The sequence below is a fragment of the Pavona decussata genome, unplaced genomic scaffold, assembly GCF_977016875.1.
Source record: "Pavona decussata unplaced genomic scaffold, jaPavDecu1.1 SCAFFOLD_69, whole genome shotgun sequence".
NCBI lineage: Eukaryota > Metazoa > Cnidaria > Anthozoa > Scleractinia > Agariciidae > Pavona > Pavona decussata.
In genome coordinates, this window is record NW_028145488.1 from 955,122 (window position 1) to 981,158 (window position 26,037).

The 26,037-nt window shown below is 38.2% G+C and overlaps 1 protein-coding gene across 1 annotated transcript; it reads left to right on the top strand.

Annotated features, from left to right (window-relative positions):
* Positions 1-6,711: 6,711 nt before the first annotated feature.
* Positions 6,712-25,531, top strand: LOC146477684 (uncharacterized). Its single transcript, XM_085113088.1, has 16 exons — positions 6,712-7,017; positions 8,131-8,278; positions 9,610-9,876; positions 10,270-10,443; positions 11,791-12,036; positions 13,162-13,344; positions 13,808-14,115; positions 15,292-15,439; positions 16,534-16,836; positions 17,679-17,984; positions 19,021-19,326; positions 20,760-21,065; positions 21,898-22,203; positions 22,653-22,925; positions 23,782-24,093; positions 25,037-25,531. Exons 1-16 carry the CDS (start codon positions 6,730-6,732, stop codon positions 25,381-25,383), a joined length of 4,221 nt encoding a protein of 1,406 aa, XP_084969214.1. The 5' UTR covers positions 6,712-6,729; the 3' UTR covers positions 25,384-25,531.
* Positions 25,532-26,037: the final 506 nt, after the last annotated feature.

A 26,037-nucleotide genomic window follows, 5' to 3' on the forward strand; every position in this document is an offset into this window, starting at 1 on the left:
GGCTGGGCTGGAGAATATCGTTCGTTATATACAGAGGACTTCGTTATATGGAGTTTCGTTAAATCGTGGTTACACTGTAGTATACACTGGCGATTTTTATATCGCCCCAAGAATCGGCTGTGTATATGGCTCTTTAAACGTGCTGCACAACCAAATTTTCATGCAATGATAGTGGTGATTTGATGTGACATTTTCTATTGCCTCTGTTAAGACTACCAGGGATTTTAGCTGCTGTTTTTCGTTGGGTTTTCTTCACGGCAATTTACCGAGATCGAGACTGTAATAAGAATGTTGTAGAAAGTACAGAAGCAGAACTTATACTAATGTGGGAAAAGTCGCTCTTGGCAAGGGCTATTAAAATCTTAACAGAATAGTGGAGGTAACCATTTCTCAGATCGTGCATTAAGTATTAATTAGAAAAAAATGTCAAACATTGTTACGTAAGTATAAGGCTATTTAAGGACGGTGCCTGCTTTTGTTACTGCGCATACGTTCTGTACATCTTGACATGCTTGGGTTTCCTACGGGTGGTGCCTACTAATACAGGAATATTTTTGCGCGGTTTAAACTATGCGGAGAAAGCAGAACTTAGAAAGTGATCCTGGTATCCAAAAAGAAAATTTGGGGTAACCATTAAATTTTCAGAGATAATGCAGTTTTAATTCGGAAAAAGACGCCGTACATTGCTTTGTATTTTACTGTATTTTTAGAATAATTGTTGTTTTATTACCTCTAAAAAATGCGTGGTTACCCCCATTTTTTTCATTTCAAAAGCCCTTGCTAAGATCTGCTTTTCCCGATTAGTCATAAAAGCGTAAAAATATTTTTGAATTACGAGGAATCGGTCTGAGAAACTTCGATTTATTAGGGACATCTCGAGATGCGAGCAACGTATGCATTGAAATAAAAGTTTCGCTTTGTTGATTTACAGCTTGGGTGTAACTAAGAGAAAACATTGAAACTACTGGAGAGGGTATCAGGAGCTGTCTAAAATTTGCCTGCCACCAAAATGAAACGTTTAAAAACTTGGATTTTTTGCGTTTTCCTCGCCACATCTTTGTCTCTTAAGAAGACTAGCGTGGGTGAAAGTTTGTTTGGCCCAGTCTGTTTGTTGGTAAATAGCACACTTTCCAGTTGTTTTTGGTGGCGTTCTGATTATCACACCAACAGACTTAGAAAAGCTACGCGGAGGTCTTACTCTAGAGGTCCGATATAAACGGCTCTTTTGAACTGATATCGCGTTCGATATTCTGTATACAGTTCAAATTACGTAAACCTGGTCCCCTTTTCCTTCCCCCCCCCCCCCACTAGAAAAGCGTTTGTTTTGGCGCTATTAGCATTATTTTCTGGTTTATTGTACACATAGCATCGTTCGATGTTAGACCACCGCCTAATAACGCTTCTTTTCCTACAGCCAAGACGAAAATTGGTTGAGACATCGTTTTTGTCCGTACAATATCTTTCCCCACACCAAACCTCAACAAACCGTGACCACAGAAAGAATATAATACCATATATTGTCGGCAATTACTGTACTCTGCATAACAATGGCTTGTTTTTAGGAACAAAGAAATTAGTTTAAACAGTTTTGATTAATGGGCTGGGTAGTGATAGCTATGTTACAATCCAGATTGTTTACGCCGGTGGCACACAGTGACTGCAGTCATGTCGTTGGCGCTTATTCGTTGTCTCTACCTTCATGTCACCCTTTTCGCAACTTTATTTCATTTGGTTTCAGGTAAGTACAATTGAATCTTCAAGGTGTCCGGAACTGAACATTTTTGGGGTTTAAATAACTCTATTTTCCGTCAAGCCTGCCGTGTACATTCATAAAAAAACCCGTCATTACAACTCAAAGCTATATCCAACCCGAATTCTTTTTGATCCCATGTCGATTCCCCTTCTTGAAAGAGCAGCTGCTATTTCACAATTCTTACGAGGACTTTCATCTAACAATGGCCGCAGTACGACATTGAGACTTTGAACCATCTTTTTTACTTACTGGTTCAAATTACAACATTTTAAACCAAACAAACTGCAGGATTAATTTTTTTGGTGGCCTTTTCTCTTCATTGTCTTCTCTGCAGGAAGACCATCTCGTTTGCATAAGTAGGACTTCTAACAACATTTAAGTTAACAAGATAACGTACATGAAATTCGCTGTTGTTGGACTTCTAGTTACAGCTATGAAATCAGTGCCCACCTTGTCCAATCACCCCTCTCCCTTCCCTCCACCTCCACTGGAGGTCAAACCTTACAGTGCAGTTAAACCAACTATCCGGGACGAAAAGAGTGGTTCTTTGAGGAATGATAATATTGCCATAATATTTTTTAGGCGTCATTCTATTTTTCGACTTTTCGTTAAGAGATCACTGAGAGCCTAGCAGACAATTTTATTTCTCAAAGAACATATTACAAAAAGGCAGATGCTTTTAGAAAATAACTAAATGGCAATCGCATACTGGTTGCTCAGTCTTGAATTGGTCAGATTTTTCAGCGCGAAATAAAGTCAGCCTGCAGAATCCATTTTTCTTTCTTTCTTTTTTTTTTTTTTTGCGGATGACAAAGATTTTCGCTTCGTTTTTGTTCATCTCAGAGGTTATGTTAGCTGTTGATTCTATTTATCTCAGGATCTGCCAAAGAGTATATAGTTTGTAAAATCGGTGAAGCCATACCAACTCACAAAGATCTCTGTGTAGTAAAGAAATTAAATACTTCCGGGGTCTCAAGGTCCAACTTTTGCTTTGATATTTGTTCTTTGTATTATTAAACGGTGATTATTCACTTGTTCAGCCATTCAATATATCGGCCTCATTTCGTTGGTACTGTGCTGCTTTGCTAACTTTGAGCCTAAAATTTTATTTACAGCCTCAGTCTAACTTCATGATGCACAATTAGGACCCTTGAATCCTGACTAGGCCTGATTATCAATAGTGAATATAAATCAAGTTTATTTAGACATATATATAAGGCGAATTCATATCATGGACGTTTCTTTCTGTTATAAGAGGTTACTAAAATAATACTACTAAGCATTACTTGGTATTATGCAAATTTAGCACTCTCAATAACTATACGTGGTCAAGGTTTACCAAAGCTTTTATAAATAGATCAGAATGTCTAGATATATCAGATGGATCATGGTCGGTATTTGAGCAAAGTCCACTATCACGTTCTGATATCGCTAACAGTTCTTTTATGCTATTGAACATTACGAAGCATTAATAAGCATAGCGTACGTTACTTTGTTTGTTAGCACGTAAACGATCGAACAAATAGTCCTGTTGGTGTCATCATTTATATTAAAGGCACTTGGGTTTGCAGTACATGTACTTAATAGGTAGATTAACACAGAATCGAAAACAACCAAACTATATGTTGCAGCACGCTTATTTGATGTTTATTCGAAGTTTACGATAGTTAGTTGGCGTTCATTGGTCAATGTTTTGAAAGTTCATTTCCGTGATGCACTTTTCAATTCTAAATGGAAGATACTATTAGAACGCTTTTTTTGCCCAAATCAACGTGCTCTGCTCAAATGACCCTTGGCAAAGTGGAAACGATACTAGCTGTTTCTCCACTTTGAAAGCCTGAGCTTGTAATTGAAATGCATCTCACTTGCTAATGTGGTTTGCCAGATAAAACCTACAACATTTATGTTTCAAATTTTAAAGTACTTTAAGGCCCAGGGGGTGTACTCGGGTATATTAGTTACGGGGAGGTGCGAATGAGGCCAAATTTTGAAACCCAAAAAGATTCCCGTCACGGTAAGGAAAACCCAAAAAAAGTCCAGCGGCCAAAAACGTAACCTAAAAAAAGTCCAAATTTTTTAAGCATCAAAAACAATAAAAGTATAAAACACCAAGAGAAAGCGAGATATTTCATGCATCTGACTTTATTCATTCCTCGTGTATCTGTCACAAAACTTTAGGCAGACTGCAGTCATTTTTCAAAGTCCAGCGCAATATATGTTTGTTCAGGAAAACCAGGAGCTTAGGGTCATAAGCTCCTGGGAAAACCAAAAACGGGAACATCTTGTCTCTTTTCATATCACAAAATAAGGCTTTACGATTTTCATCAACCCCAAAAAAAGTCCTCACCAAAATCTTAAGGGCAAAAAAAGTCCACCGGAAAATTTCAAACCCCAAAAAAGTCCCAAGCCGAGAATTTCAAACCCAAAAAAGGTCTTCGCACGTCCCCGTCACTAATATACCCGAGTACCCCCCCTGGGCTTTAAGGAAGGTAAGCATTTTTGTGATCTATAGATTTGAAACCCTTTAGTAAAAGTAAATTGAAAGATGGAACTAATACAAGCTAAGAGAAGTTACTTCTAAATTTCAAGGGAAGTGTGGTTGGATAGAAACATTTCTGCTGTTTTAGGCTTCTGATCAATTTTGATATTATATATTCCGGATATGACCGATATGCTCCAGCAAGAATATTTTCTGGCTCAGTTATGTTATCTGTGAACGTGTCTTGCATACACAACGGTTTAAGAGTTACCGAAACGAAAAACTGAGAAAAAAATATATAGAAGTTAACAATCTTTCTAGATCAGAGAGTTTGCTGACAAAACTTCCTCTTCGTGACGTAGGATAATAGCCAGCTTTATGTAATGAACACTCCAGGTACAGTTTCGAATTCGCAGTTTAATGCTTTACGATTCACTAGAACAAATGTAAACGAAAGGAAAATATGGAATAGGTGGATTGCATTGCCGCCATGATGGCGGTAAAAACAAAAGAAAATTTGCTCACAAAGTTTGCATTGAAATGGAAGTTAACTCCCGGGGGAGAAAGATCTTATTGTTCCTAACTACCAACATGGCCGCCATGACGTAACGTGCAATCAACCTAATAATAAACACGAACTTAAAAACTTACTGAACAAAACTGAACGCACAATAAATCGAACAGAAAACAACCAAAGTAAAAGGCGAAAATGTAACTACTTACAAGATCTGTACGGCGACTCCGGATTAACAGCATCTGCTTTACAAAGGCGAAGTACAAACCTTTTATACTAATTTGAAACGAAAAAGAATAGGCTTAATGAACTTACGAACTTAACAATAAACGATTACATAACGCGACGCCCAAAATTTAACTTGCAAGAAAAAATACACACATTTAAACTAAATTACAAAAACCTAAACTAAACGTGATGAAAAATAATTTACCCTGATTACACATCAATAAGAAAAACGGAAAAATCCAACTCTCCTGCACGTGGCTACAATTTAATTAGTAGTGCTTATTCGTTACCTAATTTGTCAAGTTTTGATTTCGTTTTCCGCGATTCATAACTTGTTCTTTACAATTTGTTACTCCTTTTTTTACCTTCAAAATTTGTGTTAGTGACGTCATAATGAACAGGGTTCATTTGCTTCACTGGTTAAAGTTTCAGTTGGCTGCCTCAAGGAGACTCTCATTTCATAATGACGGGTTCGTTCGTCGGGAATTTTGGAATGGTCGTTAAAACAAAATGAGTGATACACAAATACGGAGTTAATATCGCGACAAAAGAGTACGAACTAACAGTATGGCAGACTTGAAAACATGAATATTGGTCACAACAACCATTTTAACGCGTATACAAAGTACAAAAAGTTTTTGTACAGTGGATGAAAGAACATATATGTCTCGTTGCAGTTCTAAAGTGCATGCCTCCCTTCCTTAGCCAGAATTCATAGTCACAGTATCTCAAAGACCTTATTATGGCGAAAATAAACTCAAAGACCGTAAAAATACGATAACCGAGAAAATCCGCCACTCAGAGCTTTTGAAAATGGCCTTTAGATTAAACTGAACGAAACGACCTTATCTTCTAGTATTTCCGCAGCATTGATTGTCGGAAGACAGAAACGGTTGATTAAATAGCCCTTTTTATACTAAAGACACATAATCACTCCAGACGAATTATGCTTCTGTCAAGTATTTTGTCTTGTACGAAGACCGGACGAACTATCGGTGGGACGCATTATCCGTCTGGAACAAACTTGGGCAACCATTTGTCTCATAGTTTGTCTAGTATAAAGATGGGCTCAAGACGGATTATAAGTCCAGAAGAACTATCTTCTGTAATGCATCGTCGTAGACCAACTTGAAAAGATAGTAGATTTTCACTGTCAATACAACCACTGACTGTCTTTGCGATACTAAGTTATGGGAAGCGAGAATTTGCAGAGGCAGTACGGTCTCCAAAGAGGAGGTGGGAGTGGCAAAAAATTTAACACCGGCCCAGAACGGCGTAACGTGGCTGAAGAGACAGAAAACGAGAGACAATTTGCCTTAATTGGGAAATGAGATCTCTAGAGAATCGAATAACATGGTCTCCAATACCCTGTAGTGTTACAAGGATACCAGTGTTGCGCGTAGGCTTAATCCGTGGTAATTTAAACGGTGAAAATAGTATAAGTATCGTATTGTACCATAGTGTAGGTATTGCATTGCAAATAGTTTCAGTAGTATAAGTTCAGTAGAAGACATAGCGTTATTTCTGTAAGTAGTGTGGACATTGTAAGTACTTTTAGTTTTGTAAGTATAGATATAATGTAGATACAGTTATTGTGGTTAGTGTTGTGAGTATAGTAAGTAATGGTAGTGGTGTTCAGTATTGTAAATGACGTGTCATGCAAGGCAAATAAAAATTGTTAAAAAAAGTTCATCTCAAACTCATTCCCTGTAACTTTTGTTTTCGTTAGGAGACTGCATTGATTTGGATCTTGGAATGGAAAGCTTGGCAATTCCAGATAGTAGGATAAATTCCTCCTCCGAGCTGGATGTCAACACACCAGCAAAAAATGGCCGATTAAATTTCATCGCAGGATCATCATGGTGTGCGTCCACAAATGACAGTAATCCATATCTACAGATTGATCTACAGACACTTCATATCATCTGTGCTGTGTCAACTCAGGGGAATTCCCACGGAGATCAGTGGGTTGAGACTTACAACCTACAGACATCCGTAGATGGTATAACTTGGACAGATTATGAAGAATTTGGACAAGTTAAGGTAAAGCATATTTTATTGTTATTTTTCTTTAGGGGAAAGTCGAAAAGGTCCAGGCAGATCGAAAACACAACAATCGTGTCAAGTTTAAAAAATAACTGGTCGTTCATATCTCACTAGATATACAAGAAGATACCTCAGTACAAAATAAAACAAAAATTGCGCAAATTTTGAGACTTTCTAGCTGAAGGAAAGCGGTTTTAAATAACGGAACTTCAATCAGGGAACAGTGAAAGAAAACAAGGTAAAGAAATAGCGTGGAAAAAAAAATGGTGGATTTAGTTTGGAATTGAGACATAACTCTAACATCTGCACTGAAATGATCCCACAGAACAAGTGGTCGATAACGGAGTCAGCTTACTTTAAAACCTCACCCAAAACCCGTCCTTTGGAACTTAAGCTTGGCTTTCTGCAACATAATCGTCTTATTCAGAACACTCAGCGTTTAAAATTAAATTGCTTGTTCCAGCACGGAATTCATGCTATTCGCAAATCACGTGGATGGAATATTTGGCCAATGCTCTCGAGAAGAAATACGAGGCAAAATGACAGTTCTTGAGTATCCAATCTTGAGCATCGCTGCAGTTGTAAGAGCGAACAATAATCGAATAGCTTTTATAACTCACACAATTCGAAGGCAAAATCCTTGACAAATTTTGCTGCTGGTGACCATGTTACTTTAAGATTCAGATGTTGAGTATAATATTTGAACGGGAAACGCTAAAGGGCGCGGCCGTCTTAAAAGCAACATACCTAGTCTTTAGCCTGAGCAAAATTGCTCATATTTATGCCACCTTTCCGGCTTAGAAATGATCTCCAATACCTACTTTTTGCTGCGTCCTCAAGAGAAGCTTTAAATATCAACCCCAAATGTCAACCTGAGTGAAGTTAATACCAGCTGTGCAATGCTTACGAGTGGTATACCGTGAAATATCCCACGAGTGACGTGATTTTTCTTAGTATACACATTCGCCTACAGGCTCGTATGTATACAAAGAAAAATACCAAGAAACTTTTTGGAACACCTTTCTTTGTATCGTTGTGTGTAATCTTATCTTGCCCTATGGAAGCCCCATAAAACCGTTTTATTCATTTACTTATATTTGTTTTTTTAAGAACTTCACGGGAAATAGAGACAGGAACACAGAAAATAAAATCATAATTTATGAAGGACTGTTGACAAGATGGCTGCGATTTGTGCTGAAAAGAAGCCACAGCAACTTTTGTATAAGAACAGAGGTGTTTGGGGTGAGGCAAAAATCAGGTAACACGCTTTTCAGGTTTTTTTTTGTAATTATGATAATTTATGTTGCTTCATCCCGAATGGCGCGAACGACACCATGGAACCTTATCACTCGGCGGCCATGTTGAGTCTCTGGTGAATAAAAAGCTTTGTTTTCGCACGGCAAGCCTCGGTCAGTTCAGAGCGAGGCTTGTGGTGCAAAAACAAAGCTTCTTATTTTCCTGAGACTCAACATGGCCGCTGTGTGATTAAGGTCTATGATGGTCGTCGCGGAATTTTAAGTTTCTTGCTGCTTTGTCCGTTAAGCGTTGATCGTAGCCCATTTAGCACAAAGCATAAGGTTGAATGTTTTTTCTGCGCCTCAAAGATTTGGAGTGTACAGAGTGTGGGCCTGTTGTGTCATTAAAGAAGTGAAGATACTCGAGCGTACAACCACAACCACGGCGAGCAATTTAAGTTACTCCACAGAATCAGACCAGCTTGTTAACAACAGTAAATTTGACAAACCATCTAAGCGGTCGAATGGATTCAAAATCATACAGCTTCAATACTGTTAAGTAGCGACTCGCTTGCAATTGCAGCAGAGGAACCAGGAGTCTTCTTTGTCTCAAATCTTTATTCTTCTAGCGGCAGCTTAACATAGCTCTAAATCTCAACTGACATCTAACGTTATTTGCGAACCTCATTATATACTATAATTGTAGACATGTTTGGGTTTGCTGACCAAGGGAGCTCTAGCTTCACACTCAACTGCTTAACTCAATGTGCGAAAACATACCTACATGCTCGACAATAATAAGTGGAGGACCACCAATGTAAACTCCATAACAAAAGTACAAAGTTAGACAATAAACCCAAAAAAGAATCACAGGGCCAATAAAATCCAAGGTCAGCTTAAATCCTCAGGCATTCCTACTTAAAAATACTACACCTAAACTCGACAAACCCTTTCAGAGGACAGTACTACTCAAAAACTAAGGAAATGCCTCTACAGGCTCAAACTTGAATAAAACTTGAATGACCTTAAACAAAGAACAAACTCTAACCGAGAAATACCTTTAAACGTAATCATCACGTTCAATGCTGAGACCCGACATTTGCATGCATGACGGTGACTATATACGGCTACCATGTGATTATCGTGAAGTTTAGTCATAATTCAGCAATGGCAAAGGAAATTAGATCTTAAAACGGGTCCTTGACGTAAATAATAACTTCTTTAGCAGAAATTACAATATTTGTCCCGCATAATTACAGTATTATTTGGTAGACCGCCATTTGCATGATGCATCAGAAATGAACATCATATAACATCGTGATATGAAGATTGCTACTACTGATCGCTTTCATAGAAAACTTCGCCGCTGGTAAGCCCACAGAGCAATCCTCTACCTACTCTGACCCAATTGCCAGTGGGGAATCCTCCAAAGCAGTGGATGGAAACCCTGACACCAAGTTTGAGAATGGACACTGCACGCATACTTTGCAAGACAACCCCAGCTGGTGGCTAGTGGATCTGGGATCAGATCACGTGCCGGTCTCGGAAATATACATTGTGAACAGTTTTTCGCCCCATCCATACGTCTGGCTAAGAAATGAAGACTATAAAATAACATTAGGTGAGTGCTTTTGTCATTGAGGCAAAGTATTAAAACTACAAATTACTTCAGATGAGTGTTTTTACAAAAGTCTTCCCTAAAAATTCAGGAGGAATATACTTCAAATTTGTTGAGTGAAATCATCTCTTACTCCTTCATAATGCTAACGAACTGCTAACCAAAACAGCATTAATCCATACCCAGTTAAACTTTTAACTCCACCAGTGATAAGCCCCTGATTTCTCCCAAAAAGATCTCTTCTTTCTCAAGCTAAATGGTAATGAGAACATAGTAAATGGTCATTAAATGATACAGTTTTGGGTTTTTGGAAATATTCTCCTAACTTAAGGACCATCAGAAATTTAACACAACGGTGAGGATAATATTTTCTTTAACATATTTTAAAAATTGCAGGTGACAGCAGAAATGTAACAACCAATCCGGAGTGTGTGGGACGGTACAGTTTTATTGATTTTAAAGCATCAGCCGTGTGTTACAACAATCCACTAAGGACTGGAAGATATGTTGGGATCATGGCCACCAAGCAAAATTATTTACAGCTTTGTGAGGTAGAAGTTTACTCAAGAGGTAATACACCTTTAAGTGCGAAGGATCCTCTCCCGCTCCACTATATAGGAGCTCTGTGCGCCTGCTGTTTACAAATTCAGTTCATGTCGGTCGAGAAAGCAGCGGACTGACGACAAATTTCCAGTGGAGAACGACGTTTCTTTACTTTTGAAGACATGTCTCGACATGCTCCTGAATACCATCGTCAGTTACAATGTGTACAGTAAGACTGCGCTCAGTTAGAGTGCTAGGTTAATAAACAATTAAATTTTTACATGATAATTACAATATGTAAGTTCTTAACCAAGAATTCATTATGAAACATGCGGAAAGCGGTATTACATTGACCTTATTCCAAAATGGCTACCATTAATATTCTTTTGTGGGTATTCAAATTAGCCCTTTTTACCTGGTTCTTTTGCTCAAAAAATCAACGAGGCAAACAAAAGAATATTAAAATGGAAGCCATTTTAGAAAAAGGTTTTTGGGCAACGACAGATTCACATGTTGATTGAGAATAGGCTTTTCCCACTCGATACGCATTGCTTCTTTAAGTTTGAGTTGGAAATTAGTGCAGGCAGAGCGGTCTACAACGGTAAAGCAATCCGAGGAGCACGCAGCGCGAAAAAGCCGCTGAATTTCCAACATTGTTCATAATGCGGGAGTTTGTGTCCGAGTACAGGTGCCCTCAGTCGCATGTGGAAATGTGGGGAGGGATCTACTAATGTAGCTGGCATTAGAGCCAATGCAAGTACATTTTAGAATAGAGCGGTTTTCAATTGAGTGTCGAAAGGAAATTCGCGTTTGCTTTGGTTTGCATTGCTATGCTCTGTGATTGATTAACAAAACTCGCGCCACTTTTTCAACCAATGGGAATCCAAACCAAAACCAATCGTGGTTTGGCCGCGTGCTTTTTCCCACGGTTTGCGCCAATTACATATAATTGCTTCGAATTCTGATTGGCTCGTTGCGTTGTTTACATTTCTTACGATTGTCCAGAGTAATTACTTTGGTTTTGGTTTTACGACACTCAATTGGAAACCGCTCTTACGTGCGCGCGAATCTCCTGTAGTCTAGAATCGTTTACGCCAAATACTGAAAATTGAGGTAGCTTAAAGGACGAAAAAACTGTGAAGGGAAGGAGTTAATTAGAAAAACGAGGATCATTCATTTAAATGAATTTTTTATGTTTTAGTGGAAGCCCAGCTTTGTGTTGTTGATTTTATAGGCCCTATCTAACTAAAGTTCTCAGAATCCGAGCGTGATTATGAGACATCCGTTTTATGTCGTTTATCTCGTTCTTAAACATTTCTGTTGGTCCTCCTTTATCCCTATAATTCATCTCAATACTTTCTCTTTTTCTTTAAGAAAACCTGGCATTTAGCAAAGCAACAGATCAATCGACCACTGATTACGGAGGTGTAAGTAGCAGAGCAGTAGATGGAAGGAGCGACACACACTATATTAGCGAGTCGTGCACGCACACGATTTGGGGTGAAAGTAATCGCTGGTGGAGAGTAGACCTGGGACGAGTGGAGCCTGTGACTGAAGTGTACATTGTCAACAGAGGAGATTGCTGTGGAGAAAGTCTGAATCCATTTGAGATCAAAGTTGGTAGGTTGCAATACTCGGTATAACAGAGCAGACCATAATCAATATATAATACATCTAGAATTATCGAGCTATATGTAGTGACTAACTGTTTGATCTGTTCAGAGGTTTTAGGTAGAAAACTTTAGTCGAAGAAAAACTTAGGGCACATTATTTTATTTTCCGAAATTTCGAGCTGCTGTTGAGTTTCCAAAAATGCTAGCATTCCTAAGTCCGTCTTTCTAAGCCAAGTCAAGTAAATCCTCTCCAGATCGATGTACCAGCTAGCGATACTCGATCGATCCACTAACTTTGTGTCCATTCATATGATAAAAAATTGTACTTTTTAAATCCAGTTTAAAGTGCATATGAAGCGAAAAATAATTAATGCATATTTGAGAGGGCCTTTCAAGAAGAACAAGAATGGCGCTTTGTTTTCTACAATATCTTTTCTCGTTCCAGAGATTTTTAAAATTGTCGTTCCAAAACTGATGTCGTGACAAATTGTCTCATTCAAAGATAGAAATAATTGGCATGTAATTGTTTGTGTCCTGGGGCCTGTTTCTCGAACGACCCGGTAACTTACCGGGCCCGATAAGTGTCTTTGGTGATAAATGTTTCTTAACAGAAGAGTCTATTTTTGTTAGCTTTGAATACTAAATTTTAAGACCTTAAAATTCTATGAAAACTTTGGCCAAGTACCATGTCTGTAATCACTGTGTAATTGGCGAAAAACATTTCAAAATATACTTATCGGGCCCGATAAGTTACCGGGACTTTCGAGAAACGGGCCCCTGGTAATCTCTTCATCCTTTCTTGCTTTACAGATCACCTTTGCTTACATCTTCACCACAAATCTTCAACTTTTGAAGGCTTGCTAAATTCAGAAATATTTCTTTCACCGGTGATTAAATTTTCAAATTTGAAAGAACAGATCCACATAACGGTGATGGGATACTTTGCCTTTTTTTTTCATAAAATTTACACATGCATCATTTCATTAAAGAGGTTTTATTATTAACTGTACTACTCGTTGATTATGCAACCGGTTATGCACAAAGAATACTATTTGACTCAATGTTTATCCTTATATATTGATTTGTTTCTCTGCTTATTTTCGTTGTTCTTTCTAATTTTCCCTCTAAACAGGCACAGCATACAACAACGGAGGTCTAGGTAATCCAAATTGCGGTGGTAATTTTAGTCTTCCTAGTGGAGAAGGCAGGTCCTTCTTCTGTCGGCCCAGTTTGCATGGAAGATATGTTACCATCAGAAACCTTAATATCAATCAGCTGACCCTTTGTGAAGTCGAGGTGTATTCTGCAAGGAGAGGTAAGATTCTTCTAAAGTATTACTTGCTCAATAGTTCTTCTCAGATAGACATGCATGGCATATTAATCATCAATTTCTAAACTTTTCGTTCCCAGATTTATTGTGAAGATGATATGTGAGAGAAATATACATAGAACCAGCCAGGGGATTATTTTTTCCTCATTTGTCTTTTCTCTAAAAGGATAGTCCTTGGCCATAATCCCGGGAGGGATATCTATTAACTTGATCTAGTGCTTACTGCTGTTTAAGGAACCGGTCATTATTTAGCGGGGAGGGCTACTATATTTGGGGAAAGGGTCACTTTTTTAAGAGGCGCATTCTGAAGATCGGATTTATCCATTCCCTGGCTTAGGCCTTCTGTTGAGTGAGACGGCGAGACTTGAATCACGGTTGTTATAAAATGAAATCAGATTATCATGCACAGACGACGAATGATCTAAACACTTAATGCCTCTTCCTTCAGCATGTCCAATCCAAGCAATTGGTCTGGCCAGTAGTTACACATTTCTAGACAACAGCTTCTCAGCTTCATCATCAAGTCTTGGTAACGAAGCTTCTAAAGGTCGATTGAATGGAGTTGGAGCCTGGTTACCTCCCACTAACGATAACGCTAGCGACTACCTGCAAATCGACCTCCAGTATGAGTTCTTCATCTGCGCTGTAGCTACTCAAGGAAATCCGGCCAGTAATCAATGGACACGAGCATATAAATTACTTCTATCTCTTAACAACACTGACTGGGTAACTTACCAGGAAAACCATACTGATAAGGTTTGTTGAGAATTGATGATGCCACCTTAATTTTACATAACCACGTTATGACTGAAAATTTAAAGTGGGATAAAGCTGACAATTTAAAGACGAGGATTTTCCTTAATTTTTGTGATCTAATTGCCCTCTGTTCATGTACAAGTTAAAGCGCTTATGCGTAAACAGCTTTGTTATGAATTTGTGTATTTGTGTATATATTGACAAGCACGCATAGCCTAATATTTCTATGGGGGTGGGGGGGGGGATTGGACTTAAATGACGTAATAAAGATGTCTAACTCCATTTTTTACGACAACTATCTAAATTCCCGCACGCTGATTGGCTCAAAGATATTGTCTATAAGAGTACAGACAATAAAAACGTCGTCAGATGTAACGCGCGCGCTTTCTTAACAGAATGAAGCCATTATACCCCTCTTAATTTTTCTATGTTACGGTAACAACAAATCGACGGCATTTTTCTATGTTCTGTAACAGTATAGACCATAAAATGGCGCCATAAAACGTTAAAAACGTGGCAGTGAAATCATTCGCCTGCGGCTCGTGGTTCCACTTAAGTTTTGAACATTTTTTATGTCATTTTTTACGGCCTATAAGAGTACAGACCATAGAAAACTGACTTAGATTTGTTAATTAAATCATTTTATGGCGAATAAACGATTGCCATCCCACAATCCACTCAAAAACGAAAACAGAAACCAAAAAATTGGCAAATAAAGCAAAACTCAACAAAAAACGAAAACTCAAAATAGAAGAAAGATCCTCGCAGTTAGTAGCACTTAGGGAGTAGCGAAAAGAAAGCCTGAAAAAAGTTCAGGCTTGAACGGGATTCAAACCCACGACTTCTGCGATGCCGGTGTAGTGCTCTACCAACTGAGCTATCAAGCCAACTGGGAGCTGGTCATATTGTGAGTTCGTAATATACCCGTGAAGGATGAATAAATGAATGTATTTAAATGAAACATATGAAATAAAGTGTAAGTTAGAATTTTTTCGTGTTAAATCGTTCAGGGATGGCTATACTCAGTGACGTTCAAACACTTCTACTAACCGTACCTTCTCCGTGTAAATTATAGTCAATCATCCGGTGACATATATCCTCACCATTGTTTGCATGACTATTGTGTGTTGTCCATCAGTTCTACCTACACTGACAAAACGCTGACTTTCATTGCAGATCTTTCATGCAAATAGTGGAAGAAACGACATAGTAAAACACTATCTTGAGACGATTGCAAGAGCAAGGTTCATCCGGTTCCTACCAACCGCATTCGCATTCCATAAAGCAATGAGAGTAGAAGTTTATGGAGTTCTTAAGCCCTCAGGTAACTAACCTAATCTTCATTTTAACGCTTTCTAAGTTTGTTGGTTAATTGTTTAATCCCATTGCACCAAAGTAGCATAAAAACTAGGTTTCGGCAATGATGAATAATAAGTCACTTTTTTTACTGTTGACAAGAAATCAAATACAAATATATTTCAAACAAAAAAAAGAAAAAAACAGATGCCAAACTTATGCACACATACAGATCCTCACAAGGAGACAAATGAAAAAAACTAACTGATTACACTAATTGTTAAAAAGAACTAAGTAATTAGAATAATGACGCATGAACTATTTAACAAACTAACCTATTCAATCATCCAAAGAAAGAATGAATTAGTTAATAAGTGAAAAATAAACAAGTGATTGAAAGAATGAATGAACGAACGAACGAACGAACGAATGGATGAATGAATGAATGAATGAATGAATAGACGGAGGAGTGAATGGATGGATGAATGAATGAATGAATGAACGAACGAACGAACGAAAGAATGAATAAATGAATGAATGAATGAATGAATGAATGAATAGATGGAGGAGTGACTGGATGAATGAATGAATGAATAAATGAATAAATGAATGAATAAATGAATAGATGGAGGAGTGAATGGATGGATGAATGAATGAATGAATAAATGAATGAATAAATGAATAGATGGAGGAGTGAATGGATGGATGAATGAATAAATGAATGAATGAATGAATAGATGGAGGAGTGAATGGATGGATGAATGAATGAATGAATGAATGAATGAATGAATGAATGAATGATTGAATGAATGAATGAATGAATGAATGAATGAATGAATGAATGAATGAATGAATGAATGAATGAATAGATGGATGAATGATTGAATGGATGGATGAAAAATCAAACGCCAGTTTTTTTTTTATTAAATAGAAAGGCTGTTTTCATGAAATGACTTGTTCTCCTTTATCTATAGTTTTTTGTTAGTTTGGCTTGATGTTCATTGTGTGAGCTCTTTCAAGGGAACTTGCTACTGTTCTGTTGTTGTTATTTTTTAATGCAAGATTTCTTGAAAGAGCATTGCTAACGAATGTATTTCTAACCTGTTTTACTCCCTTGTTTAGCTCCAAGCATGGCGCCTACCAATTTTCGAGTGTTACCTCTGACCTCCACACGTGTTCATGCATCATGGCGGTTACCACCAGCCAATTCTACTTACGGAGCAAACATTGGGTTTAAACTGCTGTACAGAAAGAGCTTTGGTGCAGGCCCTCTAACCGTCATAACTATTAATGACAACTCAAGCGTCTCCACAGATGTAACTGGACTTGAGAAATTCACCGAATATGAATTTCAACTATTGGCCTTTTCATCCGTTGGTAATGGACCAAAAACGTCTCTTCAAGTGGTAAAGACAAACGAGGACGGTAAGATGGCAATATAATTATGAAGATTACCTGACATTTCACCTGAAGCCAGGCATATCTTGAAACGATAATTTAACATATTATGTGTTGCGTTTTCCTGTGATCAAACCTTTTTGTGCCATTGTGTTCGCTCGTGCCATTTTCTACAAATAATAATAAACTACAGGACATTGTCACCCGTTTGGGTAAAAGGCAAATCAGGAAGATAATTTGTGGCGTACCTTTATTGTTCCACCACATGTTTACCTCATAAGTAATCTGACCCTCGCAAGTAATTATGGTTGCATTCGATTGACTCTATTCCGGAATACAATGATTGCAAGAAATCCTTCATACGAGGTTTTGGGAGTTACTGGAGTACAAAATGGCTCTTAAACGTTTATGTGTCGGAGAAAGTTTGCAGAAACGTCTACTCAAATTTACTTAGAAGGAGACATCTAACAGCTATTCCGCATATTCTTTTCCGGAATACAGTCGATCGAACGCAACCTAAATGATGATGAGTTGTCTTAGTGATTAACCAGCTCAGTTAAAGATCCAATTATGGGGTTGAAGTCCTGTTCAATTTATTCACCGTCTCTCTACAAATGTATAAAATGGTACCTGCGAACCGTTTGGGCTACATCGCAACCTTTGGGAAAAGTCGAAATGAAACCACAAAATACAGCATATTCATATTCACATTCATTGTTATTGCGTTATATATTTTATTATTAACCCTTAAGCATTTAATCAACTTTGTAACTCGTAATACTCAACTAACGATGGCAAATGAAACTGCCGAAAAACGTATTGAAAATTATATAAATAAATGTTGTTTTTATCAAAAAATTTAATTGCAGTTCCATCGCAGGCCCCTATAAGATTCACTGTGACTGCAGACACTTCTACTAGTATCACTACGACCTGGCAGTTACCACCAGCAGACTCCAGAAATGGAATTATCAGAGGCTTTAAACTATTCTACAGAGAGGAAGACACTGCTGACTCACAAATCACCACTCTAGCTATCAACGACAGCACAACTTATTCTAGGACTGTGTCTGGACTGCTTAGGTACACAAAATATGAATTTCAAGTGTTGGCTTTCACTTCTGTCGGTGATGGACCGAAGAGCGCTGCAAAAGTTGAGAGAACGAAAGAAGATGGTAAGGGACTAGAAAGACGAAAAAGTGATAGAAAAGATCGAATACCTTTTCCTTTCAGGTGATATGGCGAGGTTAATTGTTTTGTGGCGGGTCATCTAATTAACGAAGGCCTTTGTGAGAAAAAAGTAATCAAACGCAGTTCTAAGGTGCTAAAAAAGACAATATTACAGCCTTAAGCGCTCAATCAGCGTTGTCTTTATCCTATGATAAAGCTTGGAATACCTTGAGTTCTTACGGTATCTGCGCCCATCTTCGTAAGTTAAAGAACCTTTAATCGTGACATGCTTGGACGGGAAGTAGGGATGATGCAGTGGTGGGAGCATTCCCCTGCCACAGATATGGCCCAAGTTCAATTCCCGGACTCGGCGACATATGTGGGTTGAGTTTGTTGTCGGTTCTCGTCCTTGCTCCGAGAGTTTTTTCTCCGGGCTTTTTCTCCGGGTACTCCGGTTTTCCCCTTTGCTCAATATTTATAATTATTTCTAACTTCGCAAATTCTAAGACATCTCAACTTCTAATTCCAATTCTTTCGGGAGAGTGCCCTCCATTAGTGCTCTGCGCAAAATACGTCGACACTTAAAATGGAGTGGTTTATAAAGCTGTTTCTCTTGAAGTATGTAAAATTTGACGAATCCCTCTTTTATCGTGGGTCTTACGTTCATTTTTTCTTTAGGGCTGCCATCGTGGGTTTCTCTTATTTCTCGAAAACTTGACAATGGTCCAAATTGCTGAAGAGAAATCAACACCAACAAGCTTAAATATTTACGCTTAAATAGTGTAAAAATGTATCAGTCTTTACAATGAAAAGCCAAGAAAAAACAGTGTATGTTTATTTTTTTAAACGGCTCTCATGATATTGTTTCCTTGGAAACATCAAGTCATGATGGTCAAGTCATTCTTGGTCTTGTTTGTTTTCCCTCTTTTTTGCGCCTTTTCTAGCGCATTCGGTTATTGTTCGTTCAAAGATGATAAGCCAACAAGACATATATGCTATTCTTCTTATGATTAATTTTATTACTTATTTGATGAATTACAGCTCCTTCGAAAGCGCCCGCCAGCTTCACAGTGACCGCTGATACTTCTACGAGTATAACTGCAACCTGGCAAGCACCACCAAAACAATCCAGAAATGGACTTATCATAGGATTTAAATTGTTCTACAAAAAGAAAGGCGCTGCTGACTCATCAACTTTCATGTTGCCCATAAACAGCTCATTAATTCTTACTAAAGCTATCGATGGCCTGGATAAGTTCACAGAATATGAATTTCAAGTGTTAGCCTTTACTGGAGTTGGTGATGGACCAAAGACTTCAGTGAGGGTTGAGAGGACAAAGGAGGATGGTAAGAGACCGAAATACTACTAATTCCAGACACTTTCCAGATAACTTTTCTTTTAGATCCTATAAATTACTGCTGGTTTCAGCCACGGATTCAAAACAAATGATTTATGTCAGAATGATGCATTAATCAGTAAAATGACACAGGCATACTCGGACAAAAATCCAAGTGCACCTATCAGGAATCGAACCTAAGACCTTCCGATTACTAGTTCGGATGCCCTACCACTAAGCTACAGGAGTGATATGATATTTTGTTGTCCGCAAGATCCGTGTTGTCGATCACTAAATAGGGCCTTAAGCAGTGACGATGACGAAGCCAGCGAGAACGTCAGAAAACAGTAGTTTTATTAACAAATTCCATTGGCTCTGCATGTGCGTTATAAAATTTGGTTAATTTCTTTGCCGCCTTCTGCAAAACAACGACGTGAAATGACCACATTCAAGGTTTTATAGCGAACGTGAACGAATGATCATTGATTTTCCTTTCTCCTTCTGAACTTTAAAGCCGTCTCCACGACCTTAGGTCCAGGATAGTTCGGCTACATTGCGCAAACTAAATGAATAGAAATCATCGCGAAGTTATTCAGAAAACGCAAAGATAATTTTTGAAGTCCCGTTTTCGTCACCGTCGTCGTCCTACTTAAAATTTCAACTATGTAATGTTTAAAAAACGAGCAGGAGTGATTTATCGGGTTTAAAACCACGAGGCGCAGCCTAGTGGTTTTAGACCCGATAAAACATGTGCTGCGAGTTTTTTTGAACGACTTCAAGAGCATTCCTGGAAAACCGTGTGTCAATAGAGTTCATAACAATTATGCTTTTGTGAACGTTGGAAATTAGCATATCAGAAAAGCACCGCATAATGATGAGGAGCCTTTTATCAGCTGATAAAATACTGCATACTAAGAAGGAGGTTTATCGATATAAAGTCACTGCACGTGATGTATTATCGACTATTTGATAGGTCAATGGGCTTATGAATTAGTAATGAGTTTTTGAAAGTCGCTCTTTTGACATTTTCCCTGTAGTTTTCCGTACACTGATCACCGAAGAAGAATTATGATATGTCAACTCTTGTGAGGTGAAGATAATTTAAAACCCACTCATCTCGAGTTCCGGCATTACCGGTCTACTGGTCAACAAACTAAGATCATATCACGTTACCATTGTGTTTGAATCTGCGGATGAAACTAACGGTGTATGAAACAGGCTGAATAGCAACAGCAACAGCAACAACAACAACAACAACAACAACAGCAAGCCGTTTGAACGGGTCTACAACAGATGTTGTTGAGTTAATCATCGCCCATACGGGGTTGTTGTTGGTCGGTTGTTTTTAATGAACTATTTCTCTTGTGATTTATTTTCAAACATAAGAAAAAAAAATATGCTTCCACTGATAATCCATGTCCTTACTTGTTTCGTTAATTTTAGTTCCCTCGCAAGCACCCAGCAGTCTCACTATTACTGCTGACTCCTCTACCAATATTGTTGCTTCCTGGCTGCTACCACCACAAGATTCAAGACATGGAATTATCAAGGGATTTAAACTGTTCTACAAAAGGAGTGACCCTGTTGGCTCACCAACAATCGCGATACCTATTACGGGCTCTACAAATCTGACTAAAAATATCACCGGTCTAAATAAGTACACGGTGTATGAATTTCAAGTGTTGGCCTTTACCTCTGTTGGCGACGGACCAAAGAGTTCAGTGAAGGTTGAGAGAACAAAGGAGGATAGTAAGTAAATGGAATGTAAACAGAAGAAAGTCTCACTTGACTTGTTTACTTCTCAATCTTTGTTACTTGTAAAGATTATACCTTTTAACTCAGTGCTTCGATCCCGGGTCATGTGCTTTTAAAAGATCTTCTATCCGTATCCAATACACCAACTAGCTTATTTTAGCCAGACAACAGAACAACAACAACAACAATTTAACAGATGATCATATTAAGCCGTTTCCAAATCTGTGCGGCTTAGACCAAAATAGTGTACTCGCAGTACTTAACAAACCTTCTTCCTTGCCTAAATGGAGCTCTATTCTCTCAGTTTTCTTCCTTGCAAACGGACTTCTGTTTCTTCTGCATCAAGACTATAAGGAGGAGAAATGCTACATTGTTTAAAGAGCACAAGGTGACCAACCGTGTTTTTGAGTGACAAACAACCATTTGTCAAACATTGAAAAAGCAAAAAAGTTCCTGATTCATTCCCGACGCCCAGATCCCGGTGTTTCTGATCATTATTATGTTTTGTATACTCTTAAACTGACTCCTACAATAAATTAGTCCTCATAAAGATATTTAGAGTGTAATATTAGCTTGGAATTGTCAGTATGTTAATTTATTGACATTTATTTTATTTTAATTTTTACACCGACCCACCAATCTAGTATCACTTGAGAAAGGGCAAACTGAAAAAGGGTTTAAAAGGCATCGTTTAGTTAAACTGACTTTTCTCTTCTTCTTCTTGTTACACTCGGACGCATCGGCAAGATTTATTTGTGCTTTTCATCTTAATTTGTCAGTATAGCTGAATGATTGACTCTGGATTATCTATTTTATCAAAATACAGTTCCTTCAAAGCCTCCCAGCGACTTTAACTTGACCTCGACCACTTCAACCAGCGTCACTGCTTCATGGCAGCTTCCACCGAGGGATGCTAGAAATGGAATCATTACAGGAGTCAAATTGTTCTACAAAGAGAGAGGGTCTGCTTCTTCTCCAACGTTTCTGGTGGTTATAAACAATGTGGCCATCCTCAATAAGACTGTCACTGGTCTTGCAAGAAACACATTTTACGAATTTCAAATTTTAGCTTCCACTTCTGTCGGTGACGGACCAAAAAGTTCTGTTAAAGTTGAGAGAACAAGGAAGGGTGGTAAGAGGCTATTTTTATTTATTTATTTATTTATTTATTTATTTAAAAGTGTTGATACAGGGTGCTCTCTCACAACATGGTGGTTTTCAAAGAGGCCCTGTATATAAAAGCTACAAACGAATAGAGATTTAATAACAATAATTAAAATTTACTCTACTAGATACATGTATAAGAAGACCTCGTATAAATACAATATTTTTCCTTCATATAGAATGCAAAAAAAACGTTCTTAAAATAGTTAAATTAATCCCTTTCAAGGGAAAATTTTTATTCGCTAATGATGAGAAATGATAATTTTATTACTTATTTGATGACATATAATTAAGTTGGCTATTTTAACCTAGCTTGGTTCGCATATTGTACAATGTTGCAAACGTTCTAGATCTCTCTACTTAACGAGTGTTAAATTAACCTTTATCGTTGCACATTATTGGAATTTACCTTCTTAGATCCGCCTTTGGTTCGGGAGCTGCCCGACAGAATAAGTTTCAGGATCGGCGAACTAGCTATCTTGACCTGCGAAGTAAAAGGGGCTACAGAGCCGGCACCTTCCGTTACCTGGACCAAAGACCGAGACACCAATATACCGCGTGCTCAGTTCCAGAATAATGGCCGCGTTTTAGTCATTAAATCCGTTCTCCCTAGGGACAGTGGTCTTTATGAATGTAAGGCATCCAACGAGTTTGGTGAGAGCCGCAAGTCTACTACTGTGATAGTCGTTGGTAAGTTTACGGCCCCAAATAAAGAGCTACGATGGAATGGCTTGCTCTCACTGAATTGAAAAGTTAGTTGAACCGATAATCCGGAAAACTGAATGGATCTAACAATACACATAATTTAATACATATGACCAACATATAATGATAACATAACGCATTCCAGTAACGAAAGAACAAAAATATATACTCTAATTACTTGCAATTGCATCAAATCAAAGCCCAGTCATTGCGAGTCGTTTTGAAGTGATGGTATAAAGTGCAGTGTGACAGTTATGTGGGCTATTGGGAACACTCAAATTACAGTAACTGAACGAAAGATACAGACTGAACATAACATTTGTTAAAAATGCAGAATGGTGGGTGGCAGAACACAGCGTAGCCATTTAGTTTCTATATATTTAAGGGGAGGCGGCGTGGCCTAGTGTTTAGGGTGCTGGACTTGTTATCCAGAGGCCCCGGCTCTGACCACTTGGATTTGTTTCACGGTAGCCCCGTTTTCAAATCCAAGGCCACGCTTAAGTTTGTGAATAGCCAACTGGTTTGCCTCCCACCAGTTGGGATTTTTAACATATGTTACGTACAGTTTGTATATTTATGTCAGTGCTTTATAGTACGTGTCGCCAAATGGCACAATAGTGCTAAATACTTCAACACTTAAAAGAAGTCATTGAATTATTTTATTTTATAGCTAATCCAAGTGTGGTGAGAGCGGGACTTGAACCTAGGACCGCCGGATTACAAGTCCGGCGTCCTAACCACTAGTCCACGCTGCCGCAAAGAAAAACAAAACCATGTCAACGAGCCATTTAAATAAGTGGTTTGTTTATTTTTGTTGTTGTTGTTGTTGTTGATTTCACAGCACCACCCGTCATCGTAAAAGAGGTATCCCCACCTTTAGTTCTATGCGAAAGGCAAACTCTATGTTCGCTCAATTGCCGTGCAACAAGCGAATATGCAGTTACTTACACTTGGGTAAGGAATGGGGAAGTCCTAGACAGTGATAACGTTCAGGTTATGAACAACAGCGTGGTTGTGAGACCTCGTAGTGAACAGGATTATGGGGCGTATGTCTGCAATGCTTCAAACAGTTTTGGGTCCACGACTTACAGAATCACCCTGACGGAGGCGACAAAGTGTTCATCGTCGACTGTCAAGAAAAAGGAAGATGAAAGTGAGTCATGTTCAAATCATATGCGCTATATCTACTTGTAAAACTTAAAATAAACAAACCTTACAGGTGATAAGAGGAAGGTATTACTTACGTGTAAGAGATGGTAAGAAATTTAAAGTTTGTTTTTCAATTTGAAGTCTCTTTGGTTGTTTTCCTTCTTTGGGCTTTATAATTTCACGTTTCGTTTACAAAGAAGGCAAGTTTGGCCATTGTAAATACAACTATAGTGATAGATAACCTGTTTACTTGCTAATGTGCAAGTAATAAAACAGCTGACAGTCATTTGTCATGTTCTCTTCATAAAGTTTAACGTGATAAAAAAGCTGAATCCTTGGATGAAAATATACGTTTTTGTCAATTGTACCTGCATTGCCAAACGGGATTTTTTTTTAGTTTTAACATAGCTTTGCCATGAATTCTACATTTTGGATCCAAATTTTAACAAAATGAAAACATGGTGCCCTTTTTCTCGTTAACCGAAATCAATCAATATAATAGAAGATAGTACTGAGTGGTTGTTTTGAAGAGACAAACAAACCACAAACATTTTCTTAATTAAGACACAACGAAATTGGCACTAAGTTAAATCTAAGAGTCCAGCAATCACTGGGAGGTTACAGTCGCTGATTCTTTTTGATAAAAGGTACAACATTTTCAATGTGAAAGACATGTTTCGGTAGTTTCATCTGGCATCGTCAGCTGAATATTTCAGGTTAAATACTAGTGCTGATTAAAGCGATAAAAAGTTATGTAAAGACAAACCAAAGACAGGCATGCCTACCAGTCACAATCTATGCACCATACCATTCATGCGGACACTAATTTTAATTTTAATATCTTTATTTTGCTTCTCCAAGTTAATCACGGGCATAAGTATCTCCCTTTGAAGATGCATTTATCGTTTTTCCTTTGTTTCTTTTCTTTTCTTCTTTTTTTTTTTTAGATCAACACAATTTGTTTCGAGTCGCTACCTTTTCATTGTCTTGTGTTGTTGCCCTGCTTCTCATTATCATTGGTGTGTTTACCTGGCGGAAAACACGAACAGCCTCTGCCGAAACAAGCATTCCTTACAAGCACAACTATAATGTTGACGACTCGCCACATGATGAGCACGTGACAGAGCCAGTCATCTTCATGGAGCTCAATACCAGGCTTTCAGATGCGCAGACAAGTGCACCTCCTGAGTATCAGTCACCACAAAACAACGATACCCTTGCTGGGTATTATAACGTGGGATTTACCCAGGGAAATACAGCAGAGGAGGAAGAGGTTTACACCACGATGAACTAAGGCATTCTAATTGCATGTATAATAGTCTGCACCTATAGCAACGTCAACAACGGCAAAAATCTCGTATCGGAATGGCTCATCGCTTTCTCTATAGCTATTTTAGGCATAATTATAAAGTTTGTAGTTAAGATGCTAATTTCCAGCTGCTTTTCAACGGGACTTTACGTTCTTTGCAATGGCCAGTAAGGTGATTTAAAAACAGAACGGGAACTTCATTTGAGGACGCGAGAGCGCGCAGAATAGTCTAGACGCAAGTCTATTTCGACTATCTTATGGGTATTCTTGATGCTCGCGCCGTTGTCAACTGACGCTCCCGTTCTCTTGCTAATGCAGTGTTCTGGAATGGTTACGTATTTCACATTCACTAATTAGTCAATTAATTGCTGCGGAGCGAGCGCAGCGAGCGAGTAACAACATAATCTGGGTTCAAGAAAAATATTTTAAAAATTGCACGTATGTAAGCTGGGGCGAATTTTCGAATTCATCACTTTTTCCCGGATTGCATTGCATTTAACCAGAATGCACTGCGTCACGAACAACACAAGGTCGTCACTCAGTGCTTCCTTTTCGCAAGAATTTCGATGAAAAAGGTGAGTGTTGGTGTCGTCTTGCTTTCTCATTTACATTGTACTGTGGCATGGTGATAAAGCACGA

Excerpts from the sequence above, each read along its gene's own strand:
- LOC146477684 (XM_085113088.1), top strand. The coding sequence starts at position 6,730 with ATGGAAAGCTTGGCAATTCCAGATAGTAGGATAAATTCCTCCTCCGAG. Across the intron at positions 19,327-20,759 it reads TGAGAGGACAAAGGAGGATG|TTCCCTCGCAAGCACCCAGC; the intron begins GTAAGAGACCGA and ends CGTTAATTTTAG. Across the intron at positions 21,066-21,897 it reads TGAGAGAACAAAGGAGGATA|TTCCTTCAAAGCCTCCCAGC; the intron begins GTAAGTAAATGG and ends ATCAAAATACAG.